The sequence below is a fragment of the Nematolebias whitei genome, chromosome 18 (genome assembly GCF_014905685.2).
Source record: "Nematolebias whitei isolate Nwh7 chromosome 18, NemWhi1, whole genome shotgun sequence".
NCBI lineage: Eukaryota > Metazoa > Chordata > Actinopteri > Cyprinodontiformes > Rivulidae > Nematolebias > Nematolebias whitei.
Window position 1 is genome coordinate 12,457,803 of NC_056515.1, and position 12,585 is coordinate 12,470,387.

Genomic DNA, 12,585 nt, shown 5'->3' on the forward strand with positions numbered 1-12,585 from the left:
AAAAGTTCAACTCAATACTTTGTAACATAACCTTTGTTGGCAATGACAAGGTCAAATGTTTCCTGCAAGTCTTCACCAGGTTTGCACACTGTAGCTGCTTTTCTGGACCATTCCTTTGTGCAGATCTCCACTAGAGCAGTGATGATTTGGGGCTGTCGCTGGGCTACACGGACTTTCAACTCCCTCTACAAATTCTCCATGGGGTTGAGGTCTGGAGACTGGCTAGGCCACTCCAGGACCTTGAAATGCTTTTAATGGAGCCACTCCTTCGTTGCCCGAGCGGTGTGTTTGGGCTGGAAGACCCAGCCACGTTCCATTGTCAATGCTCTCACTGATGGAAGGTGGTTTGACTTAAAATCTCACGATACATGGCCCCGTTCATTCTTCACAACACGGATCAGTCGTCCTGCCCTCTTTGCACAAAAACAGCCTCAAAACATGATGCTTCCACCTCCATGCTTCACGGTAGGTATGGTGTTCTTGGGATGTAACTCAGCATTCTTCTTCCTTCAAACACGACGAGCTGAGTTTTTACCAAAAAGTTCTATTTTGGTTTCATCTGACCACATGATATTCTCCCAGTCCTCTTCTGGATCATCCGTATGCTCTCTGGCAAACTTCAGACGGGCCTGGACAAGTACTGGTTTAAGAAGGGGGACACGCCTGGCACTGCAGGATTTGAGTCCCTCTCTGTATAGTGTGCAGCCTTTGTTACTTTGGTCCCAGCTCTCTGCTGGTCGTTCATCAGGCCCCTCCGTGTAGTTCTGGGGTTTTTGTGCACCAGTCTCATGATCACTTTGACCCCACGGGATGAGATCTTGTGTGGGGCCCCAGATTGAGGGAGATTATCAATGGTCTTGTTTGTCTTCCATTTTATTCACAGTTGATTTATTCACACCATCCTGCTTGCTGTTGTAGATTCACTCTTCCCAGCCTGCTGCAGGTCTACAATTTCCTGCCTGGTGTCCTTTGACAGCTCTTTGGTCTTGGCCACGGTTGAGTTTGGAGTCTGAGTGTTTGAGGCTGTGGACAGGTGACTTCTACTGATAACGAGGTCAAACTGGTCCATTAATCCAGGTAACAAGTGGACGACAGAAGAGCTTCTTAAAGAAGAAGTTACAGGTCCGTGAGAGCCACAAATCTTGTTTGTTATTGAACAAATACTTATTTTCCACCATAATTTACAAAGAAATTATTTTAAAATTCTACACTGTGATTTCTTGGATTTTTTTTTCCTCATTTTGTCTCATAGTTGAACCTATGATGAAAATGACAGACCTCTCATCTTTCTAAGTAGGAAATCTTGCACAATCAGTGGCTGACGAAATACTTTTTTGCCCCACTGTATTTTTTGCTCTTTTTATGCTCTCTGTTATCGTCACAACAGATTTCTACACTTTCAAACACACAAAACCAGTTGGGATGATCGTTTATTAAAGTTTTTGTTCTTTTTAATATACTCTAATCAACAAAAATAGCATTAAAGCCAGGGTAATATTTTAATATGCATGGAAAAAACACGTTATTTAGAATTTGAAGTTATATTTAGATTTTTAGTCGTATCCAAATGCAAGCGACCTCTATTTAAATACAGTAATGAAACTCTTTAAAGGGATAGTTCATCCTTTTTGAAGTGTGATTCTGTGAATGGGTCATGAACATTTAATATCTTATCTGTTGTCGATAGCTCTTTAAAACTAAGCGTCTAAGTGGCTTCAAACATCTGCTAAGTTCCTGGCAAAAGCCAGTGCAGACATGTTCCTGTTTTTAGTTTTCTACACCGCCTTACAATCTTAACTGTTTTTGTTTCATTTTTTTAAATACCTTTTTTTTCCACTTGTTTTGAATTTGTATGATTTGACCGTTGTCATTGTTGTTTAATGTTGTCATCATTCTTTGTTAAATCAGGTCTCTCTTGTAAATGAGTCCCCGAGGCTCAATGGGATTAACTTGTCTAAATAAAGGTTAAATGAAAAACAACTTTAATTTTGAAAAAAAAAAAAAGAGAATAGTCTTCACCTAAATGATGAGTTAACGACAAGTTAACGAGGGTAGCACTTCCAAAGTGGATCTCTTCCACCTTAAAACAATTCAAATCTTTAAACTTTTCAAGTGTTTAACTCTTTATCAGTTATTTTAGAATAAATACAAAAGAATCCAGCAGGAAGTGGCTCAGGCTGCACCAGAAGTGCTACAGCTAGCTGCTTCTGCTGCTATCAAAAGTTGCAAATAATCTGATAAAACACAGAGTAACTGTCTAATGTAAAACTGGTGGAGATGTAAAAAAAAAAATAAACAAGAAAATGGAAACGTTTGGAGATTTACGTTGTTATGGCAGCTGTTCACTAATCTGAAATAAAGTTGGACTTTAACAGTTAGCTTTAAATGTTACTTCTCCAAACTAAAGTTGTTCATAAAGCTTTCTACGTGAGGTATTAATGGCTTTTAACTTTGCAACGAACCAACTCAAAAATGTTCAAACAATCCCTTTAAGTGCTACTACGTTACATATATGTGTGAGGGTCAGCTAGTTTAACAAGTCCCAAAAATAATAAATGTTTTATTTATTTACTTTTTACCAACACACACCTGTCATTTTCTTGTTATCTTGATTATGGCCCCCTGCCTAAAGGAACAAGGTTAGTGATGATGTCTGTGTGTTTGTGAGTCTGTCTGTCAGCAAAATTGCATGAACCACAGGACAGACTTGAATGAAACTCACAGAAAGTAATCATTATATATTACCGCAACAACTGCTTCAAGACTGCCTCTACAGCCAAGCAACCGTGACCAACACAAAATGCCTATAACTCCATCAGTTGTATAGATATTGAGGTTAAATTTGATTTGGCAGTAGTTGAGAGTCATTATATATAATTTGAGATTATGATATTGTGCTTAATGTTGTTTTCAAGGTTTGACCAACATGGCTATAACTCCCTCATTTATCAGCGTAAAAAGATCATTATCTGTAGTTCTGACAGGAAACACAGCAGGGTGTTTAAATGTGACTCCCGTGACTCAAGGTGTTATATGAGTGCAAAGACAAGTGGACTCCTGTGCAGTTCAAACATTATTTTTCACATTTTTTCCTGTATTTTAGTCATAAAAACAACTCACTTTATGCTCTGGAAGTATGAAGAGTAAACTGGGTGAGTTTTCAGATGAAGGTGCTTACTGATGAGAAATTGATACGACAGGGCTGCAGCAGGTCAGTGAGGCCTTGTCCTCGGTGCAGTTTTGCAGAATGAACAAGAACGTGGTACAGCTGGGTGTTGTATTTCTGATATGCAAGCATTGTAAGGTTATCTAGTATTGACGGATGGATCTGGGCTTGAAGAGGCTGAAGGATTATTAGGGAGCAAGACCTTGCTTGAAAAGAATAACAGTTAGGACGTGAAGCAAACCCAATTTATTAGTTTTTTTTCTTGTATTGGTAGAATTTAGATTAGATTTAAAGGAACCGTTTGTTGCTGATGCTTTTTGAAACATGGCTCAAAACATCCTGAGAAATGTGTCAGGTAACTATTGATATTATGCTGTTGACCTTAACATTACTTTAACATTACAGTTTATAATAAAAGATGCATTGTACTAAACTAATTTAACATTTGCTAAAAGATGTTACATTTTAGTCTCAACTTTCAATAAAGGCTATATGTTTTTCATTAATGCCCACTGTTACCATTTAAATAGCTTTATTTAACTCCAATTACTTGTTTCAAGCAGTTGCTCTACTTTTGTTTGTATGTTTGTTTAGTTTACTCGATGGCCAAAATACTTGGAGGATGTCTGTGTGTAAACAATCTGCCAAGAGAGTAGTTGAGCATTTAGAGGGAAAGTTGCAGTATAATTATAGAGTAGGTTCTGTCTATAGAGAGACGTACCATTTGGTTAAAAAAAAAAAGTGGCTGCTCAAAACAGTGTCTGAGTGGAAAGTCCTCCTCTGTCCCTCCTCCCGTGGAGGAAAGGCTGAGAGATAATCGTCAGATGCATTTTGAAGTGAAAGACAGCTTTAGTCTTGAATAGAAATATTCACTGAGGAACATAAACTGAGGTAAGGATCAAAAAAATGTCAAGAATTTTTGAGAAGAGGATTGTGTATAAAATGTATAAGATGTCTAGAACATTTTTTTGTTTTCAAAATTATTGTGTTTTGATATATAATAGATTTTAATACTAAGTTACAAACAAAATAGGCGTTTTTTTTTTTGTTTGTTTTTTTATTACATACTGTACATGCTTTTTCCTTCTCAATGTTTGCTTTCTTGTACTTTTCCTTACAACTGTATTTGTGTTAGGGCTGTATCTCACCAGACTGTGAATGTTGGAAATCAGTTGTTGACTCAAAATTGCAAGAAAATTGGCAAGTTTTCAGTTGCAGTCTTACTGAATTCTGAATGTTTAGGACCAGGAAGTCGTGGAGCTTCATCTAAAGCAGCGAATATTTGAAAGCCACTGCCTAATTTTGTTTACATGGCTTATAAATCATCTGTATTCTAGTCCATGCATCTTCCTTTGTCACCTACATCATACCCTCTTTGGCAACTGCCCCCTTATTTGTGATTTAATTAACCCGTGTGCATTTTTTAAACAAAAATATGCAAATTTGGTCCAGTGGTTAACAATAGTTTTTTGTATTTTTTGTTAATTAGCGTGGCTTTAAGGTCTGTATTCTCAGATATTTTCTAGTTTAAGGAGAGCTCTCCTGCATGTGTCAAAATGCAGCTCTAGCAGTCTAGCATTTTAAAACATTTTGAGATGGATTGGAGCTGAGTTTGACATGTCTGCTACAGTTTGATGATTTTTTTTATATATAAAATTAGTTGCACAGCGTTTTTGAAAATTTTAAAAATTCAAGCAACAAAACTGTGAGCCTCTTGTGAATCACAAGAGACAACTGAGAACCTGTGACGTTTCGACCTTTGGAGATTCCTTCACAAAGCCATTTACTAACTATTATTTTCAGTTGCAGCCCAGTGAGATGCTGCTTTAAGAATGTAAAAGTAAATATTTTCCCCCATTGGTCCTACAGGTCAAAGCCTTGAAGAGTGCATTCCTACGTACGCAGGGATTGATTGTATTTATCATCTGGGTTTGGACAGTAACCAAAACGGCATCACCATTAAGCGACTAAGCCTTAAAAAGAGGCCCAGAGTGGCTTTCAATAATGGGGAAAACCCACAAATTGGACAGTGGCATTCTGCAGAGTCTGTGTCATTATCTGGCAGGAATGATACAAGATCAATGGACAGGACTTCTGCACCAAAAGGTAAACCTCCTCTTCCTCCTCCACACTGTTCTTTGTTGGACAGCAAATCTACCAAGACTGTAAGTCCTGGCACCTCTCGGAAACTCCCTGAGTCAATTCCTCGACAGCGTGACAGATATTCATCGTCACAGAACAAAAATCCAATGATAGATCAGATAATCGTAGAGACAAACAAACACTTTAATCAAGATGTGTCAAGCCAGTCCCCACCTCAGCCCCTTCCCCGTCGTCGACTAGCCAGCTTTGGAGGTATGAGTACCCCTGGGTCTCTCTCACCATTCACTGGCCTAGGTGCCTATAATCAGAACAGTGAGCCTGCTTCTGATATGAGTATCCATCTTAGCTCATCCTTGGGAAGTAGAGGCAGTACTGGCTGCTTGAGATTGAGTCCACAGAGCTCTGGCAAAACTACTCCAGTTACAAGCCTTGGATCCATGCAGCTTCAGCATGTTCGTGACCAGATGGTGGTAGCTCTAGAAAAGCTGAAGGAGCTAGAGGAACAAGTAAAGATCATTCCTATTCTCCATGTAAAAATCTCTGTCCTTCAGGAAGAAAAGAGGCAGCTGGTCCTTCAGCTAATAAACCAGAGTGACAATGAAGATATGACCTGTAAAAAATCATCTTTTATGGAAAAGTCTGACACCAAGAAAAAGGTGAGCAAAGATTCAGAACCTAAAGATGACCAAGACGTCTGCACTGACTTTAGAGAGTTCAAGAAACTATCAGAGGAAATGCAGGCATTGGAAAGAACCATCAAAAATGGACATTTGCAAGCATGGAGTGAAAAAAGCTGTAGCCTTTTGCAAGATAAGGCTAGTAAGTCCATTGCTGTTGGAACTGATATACCGGTAAATGTGGATATAACTGTGTCTAAAACCTCTAAAGAAAGCAAATATACATTCACTGATCAAATAGAGACAAAGTCCATTGCAACAGAGGTGACAGAGGTTCATCTTGGACTTTACTCAAAACAAGAGGTAGAGCTTGAAGCCCAGCAAGTAGTAAATGGTGCCCTAAGGGAGAGAATTCACCAGCTAGAAGCAGAGTTAAAAGAATCAGCTCTCCAGACTGAGTTGATTCGTCTGAAACTAGAACTACAAGTTGCAGGAACCAGGAACCGAGTTGACAAGGCCTGTTTAGCAAGGCCAGCCACTGTCAGCATGGGCACAGAAACAAAGCTGTCCTCAAACAGCAAGAGAGTGTATAACGATGTAGAGCTTCGAGATGCCAGCACAGGAGAGACAATACAGGTCAAAAGTGTGGGAGTATCTTGTGAACCGACAATGAAGAACACATGCACAGGCCCAGATATGCCTAACAGTCACTGGGATGTCAAAGAGCGAGTGGAGACCAGGGATAAAGCTGTTGGAATTGAAGTTCCCACAAGAACACAAGGAACTGGGACAGAGATGATGTTGTATGAGGAGGAACAAGTAGAGAATCTGAAATGCAAGAAAGAAAATATTACATGTAAAACAATGGTTCATGAGGATTACTCTATCAACATGACTGTTTGTGAGGCAAAGCAACAAGTTTCTCAGTGTTTTACTACCAATTTAGCCAGAGGAGTTGATCTAGGCATCATGGCATCACCCCAAACAGCTTCACAACTTACCAACACTGTATGCAGTACTGTGTCTCGATTTACCAACACCAGCCAAGCCTTCAGCAACAATTCCAGCACAAATACACTTCTCAGTAAACAAGACAAGCACACCAACACCACTCACACTTTTACTCGAACAGTGTCTGTCGGTAACAAGATTCAAGGCTTTACATGTACCACAGAAACCCGTTCAATTGGTGTAGATACAGCAAACCTAGCTGAAGGTACTTTAAAGCAAATGCCAGAGACAGGGAACAAGGTGACTCGAGACTGTGGTGTTGGATTCACAAGTATTTATGAGAATTTTCTAGTGGGACTGAAAACTCGGAATATGGCCTCTGGACCATCCCGTCTTCCTGATCCCATCAAGACAAAGAGTATTGGTGTTGGTGAAGGGAGGATATGGGATACTTCTGTTTCTTCTGATTTGCCTAGACAAAAATTCCAACATTCCACACAGTTCCAGTGGGATCTTGAATTGAACCATTACATTGAGAAGATGCATAGGCTCCTAAAGGAGCATGGAGACCTTCTCACAGGGGAGTGTACCCGTGACAGCAGAAAGAAATCATTCTGCAATACCAAAGATTTGGCACAAGGAGGGACAGAATTACATCAGTTCACGTCTAAACCAACAGGTAACACTACAAACTTGTTCAAAGTTCGATTTCTAACTTAAGTCAGATTCTCTTGTACAGGTCTCTCTTGTAAATGAGTTCGCATGGCTCAATGAGACTAACCTGTATAAATAAAAGTTGAATGTATTCTGTTTTTTTCCTTCTATAGAAACTGATAGAAGACATAAATGTTTTATTATTGCCCACCGCTAAAAGGTGAAAGTCAATTAATAATGTTTTGTCTGTGTCTCCATATGTGTGTTTATGTTTGTGTCTGCAAAATATGCACCATTGGACAGATTTTACTTAAACTCTCAACTCAACAACTCTACAACTGAATTCAACCCAAGATGGCCACCATAGTGATTCAACCTTAGAAAACACAAAAATAGTTATTACTTTAATTTTGCAGATATTAAGCTAAACTTTTATGTGATAACAGCTGAGAATCATTTACAACATACTGTATTCTGAGTGCTCTTGTGACATTGCCTGAGACTGAGCTTAATGTTTCTGAGGTTTGACCAAAATGATTGTCTAAAACTCTAGCCTGATAGGAGTGTGCATTATTCATTTCTTTAAGGAATGATAAATCTTTATTTATTTAGCGACAAAGTTAAATTTCATGAAAATGTATTACGGTACAATTTTTTTTTCCATATTGTGTTTTGAACTATTATAAATTTTAATTCAAAACCAAATTCCATGATATTCTGGAGTTTGACTGCTCTAAACTTTTTTTTTTTTTTTTTTGCTTATCATACTCATGATAAGTATGTCACACTACCTGTTCCCAGTTAAACATGGTTGATGGGGCATGGGGGATACAACTCCAAATTTCATTAAGAACGTCACTGGATGTCCAGGGTTCCCAGCTACTAAGGAAATCAGGGAAAACATGGAAAATGACTTTCATATTTTCCAGACAGGAAAAGCTCAGGAAGTTTGAGCACTAATTAGATTTTTAAAAGATGATCTTTGAGATTTTCACATGTATAATATAATTAATTGTAATTAATTAATTGTAATTCATGTACCAGTAGGGACAGCATGGTGGCACAACCAGTAGAGCTGCTGTCTCAGTGAGCAGGTCCCCGGTTTAAATCCCGGTCCAGGGGCCCTTCTGGGTGGAGTTTGCATGTTCTCTCCGTGCATGTATGGGTTTTCTTCTGGTACTCCTGTTTCCTCCCACAGACCAAAAACATGCATGTTAGGCTGATTGGTAACTCTAAATTGTCTCTAGGTGTGAGTGAGAGAGTGAATGGTTGTTTGTCTCGTTTGTCTAAGTGTCCCTGTGATGGACTGGAGACCTGTCCAGGGTGTCCCCCGCCCCTCGCACAGTGACTGCTGGACATGGGCACCAGCGACCCCCGTGACCCAAAATGGAAGAAACAGGTAAAAGATAATGGATGGATGGAATGGATGGATGCACCAGTATTAATGCTAGTATTTTAATACCATTGAGTCCATGTTCTGCTTCTACAGCATACAAAGGTCATGCATCCTTATTCAATTCATTTCTATTCCAGTTAATTTATATAAGTGCCAAGTCACAACAGAAGTCATCTCAGGGCACTGTACAAAAACATTCACATACATAAAAAGCCAATTAGTAAGTTATACATCTGAGGAAGCTAGCAGATTGCATTGAATCTTCACTTTGTCTCCCTTCCTGAGCAAGCACACTGGCAACAGTAGAAAGGAAAAACTGCCTTTTAACAGGAAGAAACCTCCAGCAGAACCAGGCTCAGGACGAGCGACCATCTGCTTCGACCAGCTGGGTTTAAGAGGACAGGAAGGAGAGACAAACATAATGGCATGTCCAGATGTACTTTCTATTGGAAGAAAGACAAAAAAACACATGTTAGGAACAGAAATAATTACAAATACAAATAAGTAGAGTAGAGCAAGTAAAGACAGCAACAGAATGAGGAAATGTGGTCAGTTTGTCCTCCAGCACTCTAAACCTATAGCAGTATAACTAAAGGATAGCACAGGAAACCCAAGCTGATGCTAACTATAGGGTTTATCAAAAAGGAAAGACTTAAGCTTCTTAAATGTAGACAATGTGTCTAATTTGAATTTTTTATTTGCTTGGCTATGGTGGATTTTTAGTATCTGATGGTATGCAATATAATTAATTAATTATGTTGAGTTATTGATGGATGCACATATCATAGGCTATACTACTTTTTTTTTTTGCCATCGCTGAATGTGATTCTGCCCGCCACCTAAGACACTAATTTCTGAGTGTTTCATGTAACAAAAATATCTCCTGTAATTTTAGGATTTACTCAAGAAAAAAATAAAGGAAAACTCTGATTATTTTGTTTTCTTGAATTGCTGGGAAACTTGGATGTCTTCATTGTGCTAAGTATTTTCTGCATGGATAGTATACCATCCATGTCATGTTTTTTTAATATTGACATTCCGCCTTTTTTTCCCTGCAGCCAACATCAACTTGCTTTCCATACCTGAAACTTTAGTTTCTTCCTGTAAGAGTGGCATCCAATGTTCAGGAAGCAACCAGTTGGATGGTAACGAGTCAGAAGTGAAAAGAATGATAAAGATGTTAGAACAACAGTCAGACTCCACTGTGCAAGGTAAGCAGATATAATTAGGTTTTACTTCCAGACACTATGGCTTGGATTTCTTCTTTATACAGAAGCTCAATATGTACGGGTAAGAAAATTCTTTTTGCAAAATAACTTTAGTTGAAAGATCATTTCAATGAAGGTTTTCATATTGCAACCACTCCCATGGCCCAGTTTAAACTTGAACCTGGTTCAGAGGATGTGGTTGCATCTGGTTTGGCAAGTTGACTTTCTGTGGCATACAGTTGCAATGTTTGGAATGATTTCTGGGTTTGGAAGTTGCTTTGTCCCACATAACACTTTGTGGCTTTGTGTCTAAAATTAAACTCTTTGTAGGAGGAACTAGTGTCTGGGAATGTTTTCTCAACTTGTAAATTCCACAATGATTTTTAACTTTATATACACAAATTATACATACCTCCTTCACTATTTTTCAAAGCACTTACTTTGACATTCCAATGGTATCTGCTGTGGTACATGATCCATAAGCTCCTGAACAGTAGTGTTCTTTTGTCTTTGTTGACAGTGTTGACAGGGGATGATCACAGCTTTATTCTATTTTTGATTGGTTCTGCAGTTATCAAAAAATGTTTTAGTGACCAACAACAGCTGCATTTGTTGGTACCCAATATGCCTAAAATAGATAAAAATGTTAGAATTTTATTTTTATGCCCCTCAAAATACTTAAAGGTAAGTTTTATAATTGTTATTTTAGACAGATCTAATGTCTTAAAGCCCTGGTCAGCAATGAAGAAACAAAGTGGTGACCAGTGCTGTGGCAGCAACAGGAAAAGCATGAAGTTTTTGAAGGTGACTACAGGGTAAGTATCATATTCCCAGTGATATTTTACAAGTATACATGTTGGATGTGATTAGTTCTTTCAGATTCATCCTGTTGGGTTGTGTTTTGGTTTTAGATTGGACCCAGTGTCAGCCTATGAAAATGAGGAAGAACCAAGAAGAGACCATCAAACTTTTAGCAATATCTCTCAAGATGGGATTCAAATAAAAAAGGGAAAAGATGTCTCCAAAAGGGGATCAAAGGGATCTTCAAAATTATATAGGCAACAAAGGTAATGTACTGTTGAAACAATCTGCTGTAGATTAAAGTTACCAAGAAAAACGATATCCAGCATTTGTTCAATTAAAAAGACAGACTGGGCTGTGACAGCTGGAGACTAGCAGCTTAACAGCCGTTACAAAATTATGATGAAAATGTCTTGAAACGTTAGTTAGGTTCTCAGTTTTCTTGCACAAGTCACAGATTTTTGTCACATGAATTTTGAACATATTCAAAAAAATTGTGCAATAAATCCTTGTTCAAAAGTTGTTGATAGCACCTTGAGTCCCTCTCAGTTTTGTTCCACTATTTTAATGCACTAGAGCTCTATGTTGACACCTGAATGGGAGCTCTTTTGTGACAGAAGGGTCAAGAGTATACAGCCCAGATGTTCTGTACACCTTGGTGTTGTGTTAGCATACAATTTGTATTGAGATTATCATACTTACAATAATCAGTTATTCAATACATTTGATCAGCAGCTGTTACTTTCCCTCTTAGATCTTATAGCAGCAGTAAGGCTGTACTTAATTTGCACACAAAACGTCTCCTTTTTGGCTTAATTTTTTGTTTAATAAATATTAACATGGTAAAATATAGAGGTTTCTTTTTTTGTAAATTTCAGATTACATTTGAATAATTTTACAGCCTGGGAAACCAATTATTTTTTATAGTGTCTTGAAATGTAAAATACCAGATCTGAAAGACAGTGCACTTTCCCCCTCTGTGACTAGTAATACATGACTAGCAGTCTGTTGTTGAGGGATTGTTGGAATTAAAAGCCTCACTGCATCACTTGGATTATTTTGAGAATCTTTCACAAACTCCTGAAGTCTGAGCTCAATAACTTGAACAGATTATTCTTCCCTCAGGTGTAAGTTAAGTGAAAAGATATATTCTGCCTGCCAAACTCTAAAGATGCACCTCGATGAGAACACAGCTTTGTCCAGCAGAGAAATGGTACGTCTCCTTCTCTGTTTTCTGTTTGAGGACTGGCATGTCTGCACTTGTGCACAAAAAGCATTTAGGCCTACATACAGCATCTTTATACGCTCATTACTGGATGGGTGTGAACTAGGTTTGAGCAAAGTGTGCTCAAGTCTATTATTTAAAAATATAAACCTAGTGATCTGGATACGAGGAGAATGTGGACTGAGCTGTAATGTTCAGCTCCAACTTTTTCCTAAATCTAAAAAAAACATTTGCTTTGTGAAAGAGAATGTTTAAAAACTTACACAAAGAATTAAATTATTTTATTGCAATTTTGTTATTACCTTCAGCATAATAATAATTTAGGATTTTTTGTAAAAAAAAAAAAAGAAAAATATTTATGTATATATATGTATATGTATGCATATGTATGTATGTATGTATGTATGTATGTATGTATGTATGTATGTATGTATGTATGTATGTATGTATGTATGTATGTATGT

The 12,585-nt window shown here is 38.0% G+C and overlaps 1 protein-coding gene across 1 annotated transcript; it reads left to right on the plus strand.

Annotated features, from left to right (window-relative positions):
- Positions 1–368: 368 nt before the first annotated feature.
- LOC119425039 (KN motif and ankyrin repeat domain-containing protein 1-like) lies at positions 369–12,233 on the plus strand. Its single transcript, XM_037692562.1, has 9 exons — positions 369–465; positions 583–666; positions 5,036–6,681; positions 6,769–7,423; positions 9,946–10,098; positions 10,805–10,910; positions 11,007–11,162; positions 12,022–12,109; positions 12,228–12,233. The coding sequence occupies exons 1-9, from the start codon at positions 369–371 to the stop codon at positions 12,231–12,233; spliced, it is 2,991 nt and encodes a 996-aa protein (XP_037548490.1).
- The last annotated feature ends 352 nt before the right edge of the window (positions 12,234–12,585 follow it).

Bases quoted from the DNA above. Each gene is read 5' to 3' on its own strand.
- LOC119425039 (XM_037692562.1), top strand. From the start codon at position 369: ATGGCCCCGTTCATTCTTCACAACACGGATCAGTCGTCCTGCCCTCTT. The intron at 466-582 runs GTAGGTATGGTG...ATATTCTCCCAG, and splicing joins TTCCACCTCCATGCTTCACG to TCCTCTTCTGGATCATCCGT. The intron at 667-5,035 runs GCACTGCAGGAT...TTGGTCCTACAG, and splicing joins TAAGAAGGGGGACACGCCTG to GTCAAAGCCTTGAAGAGTGC.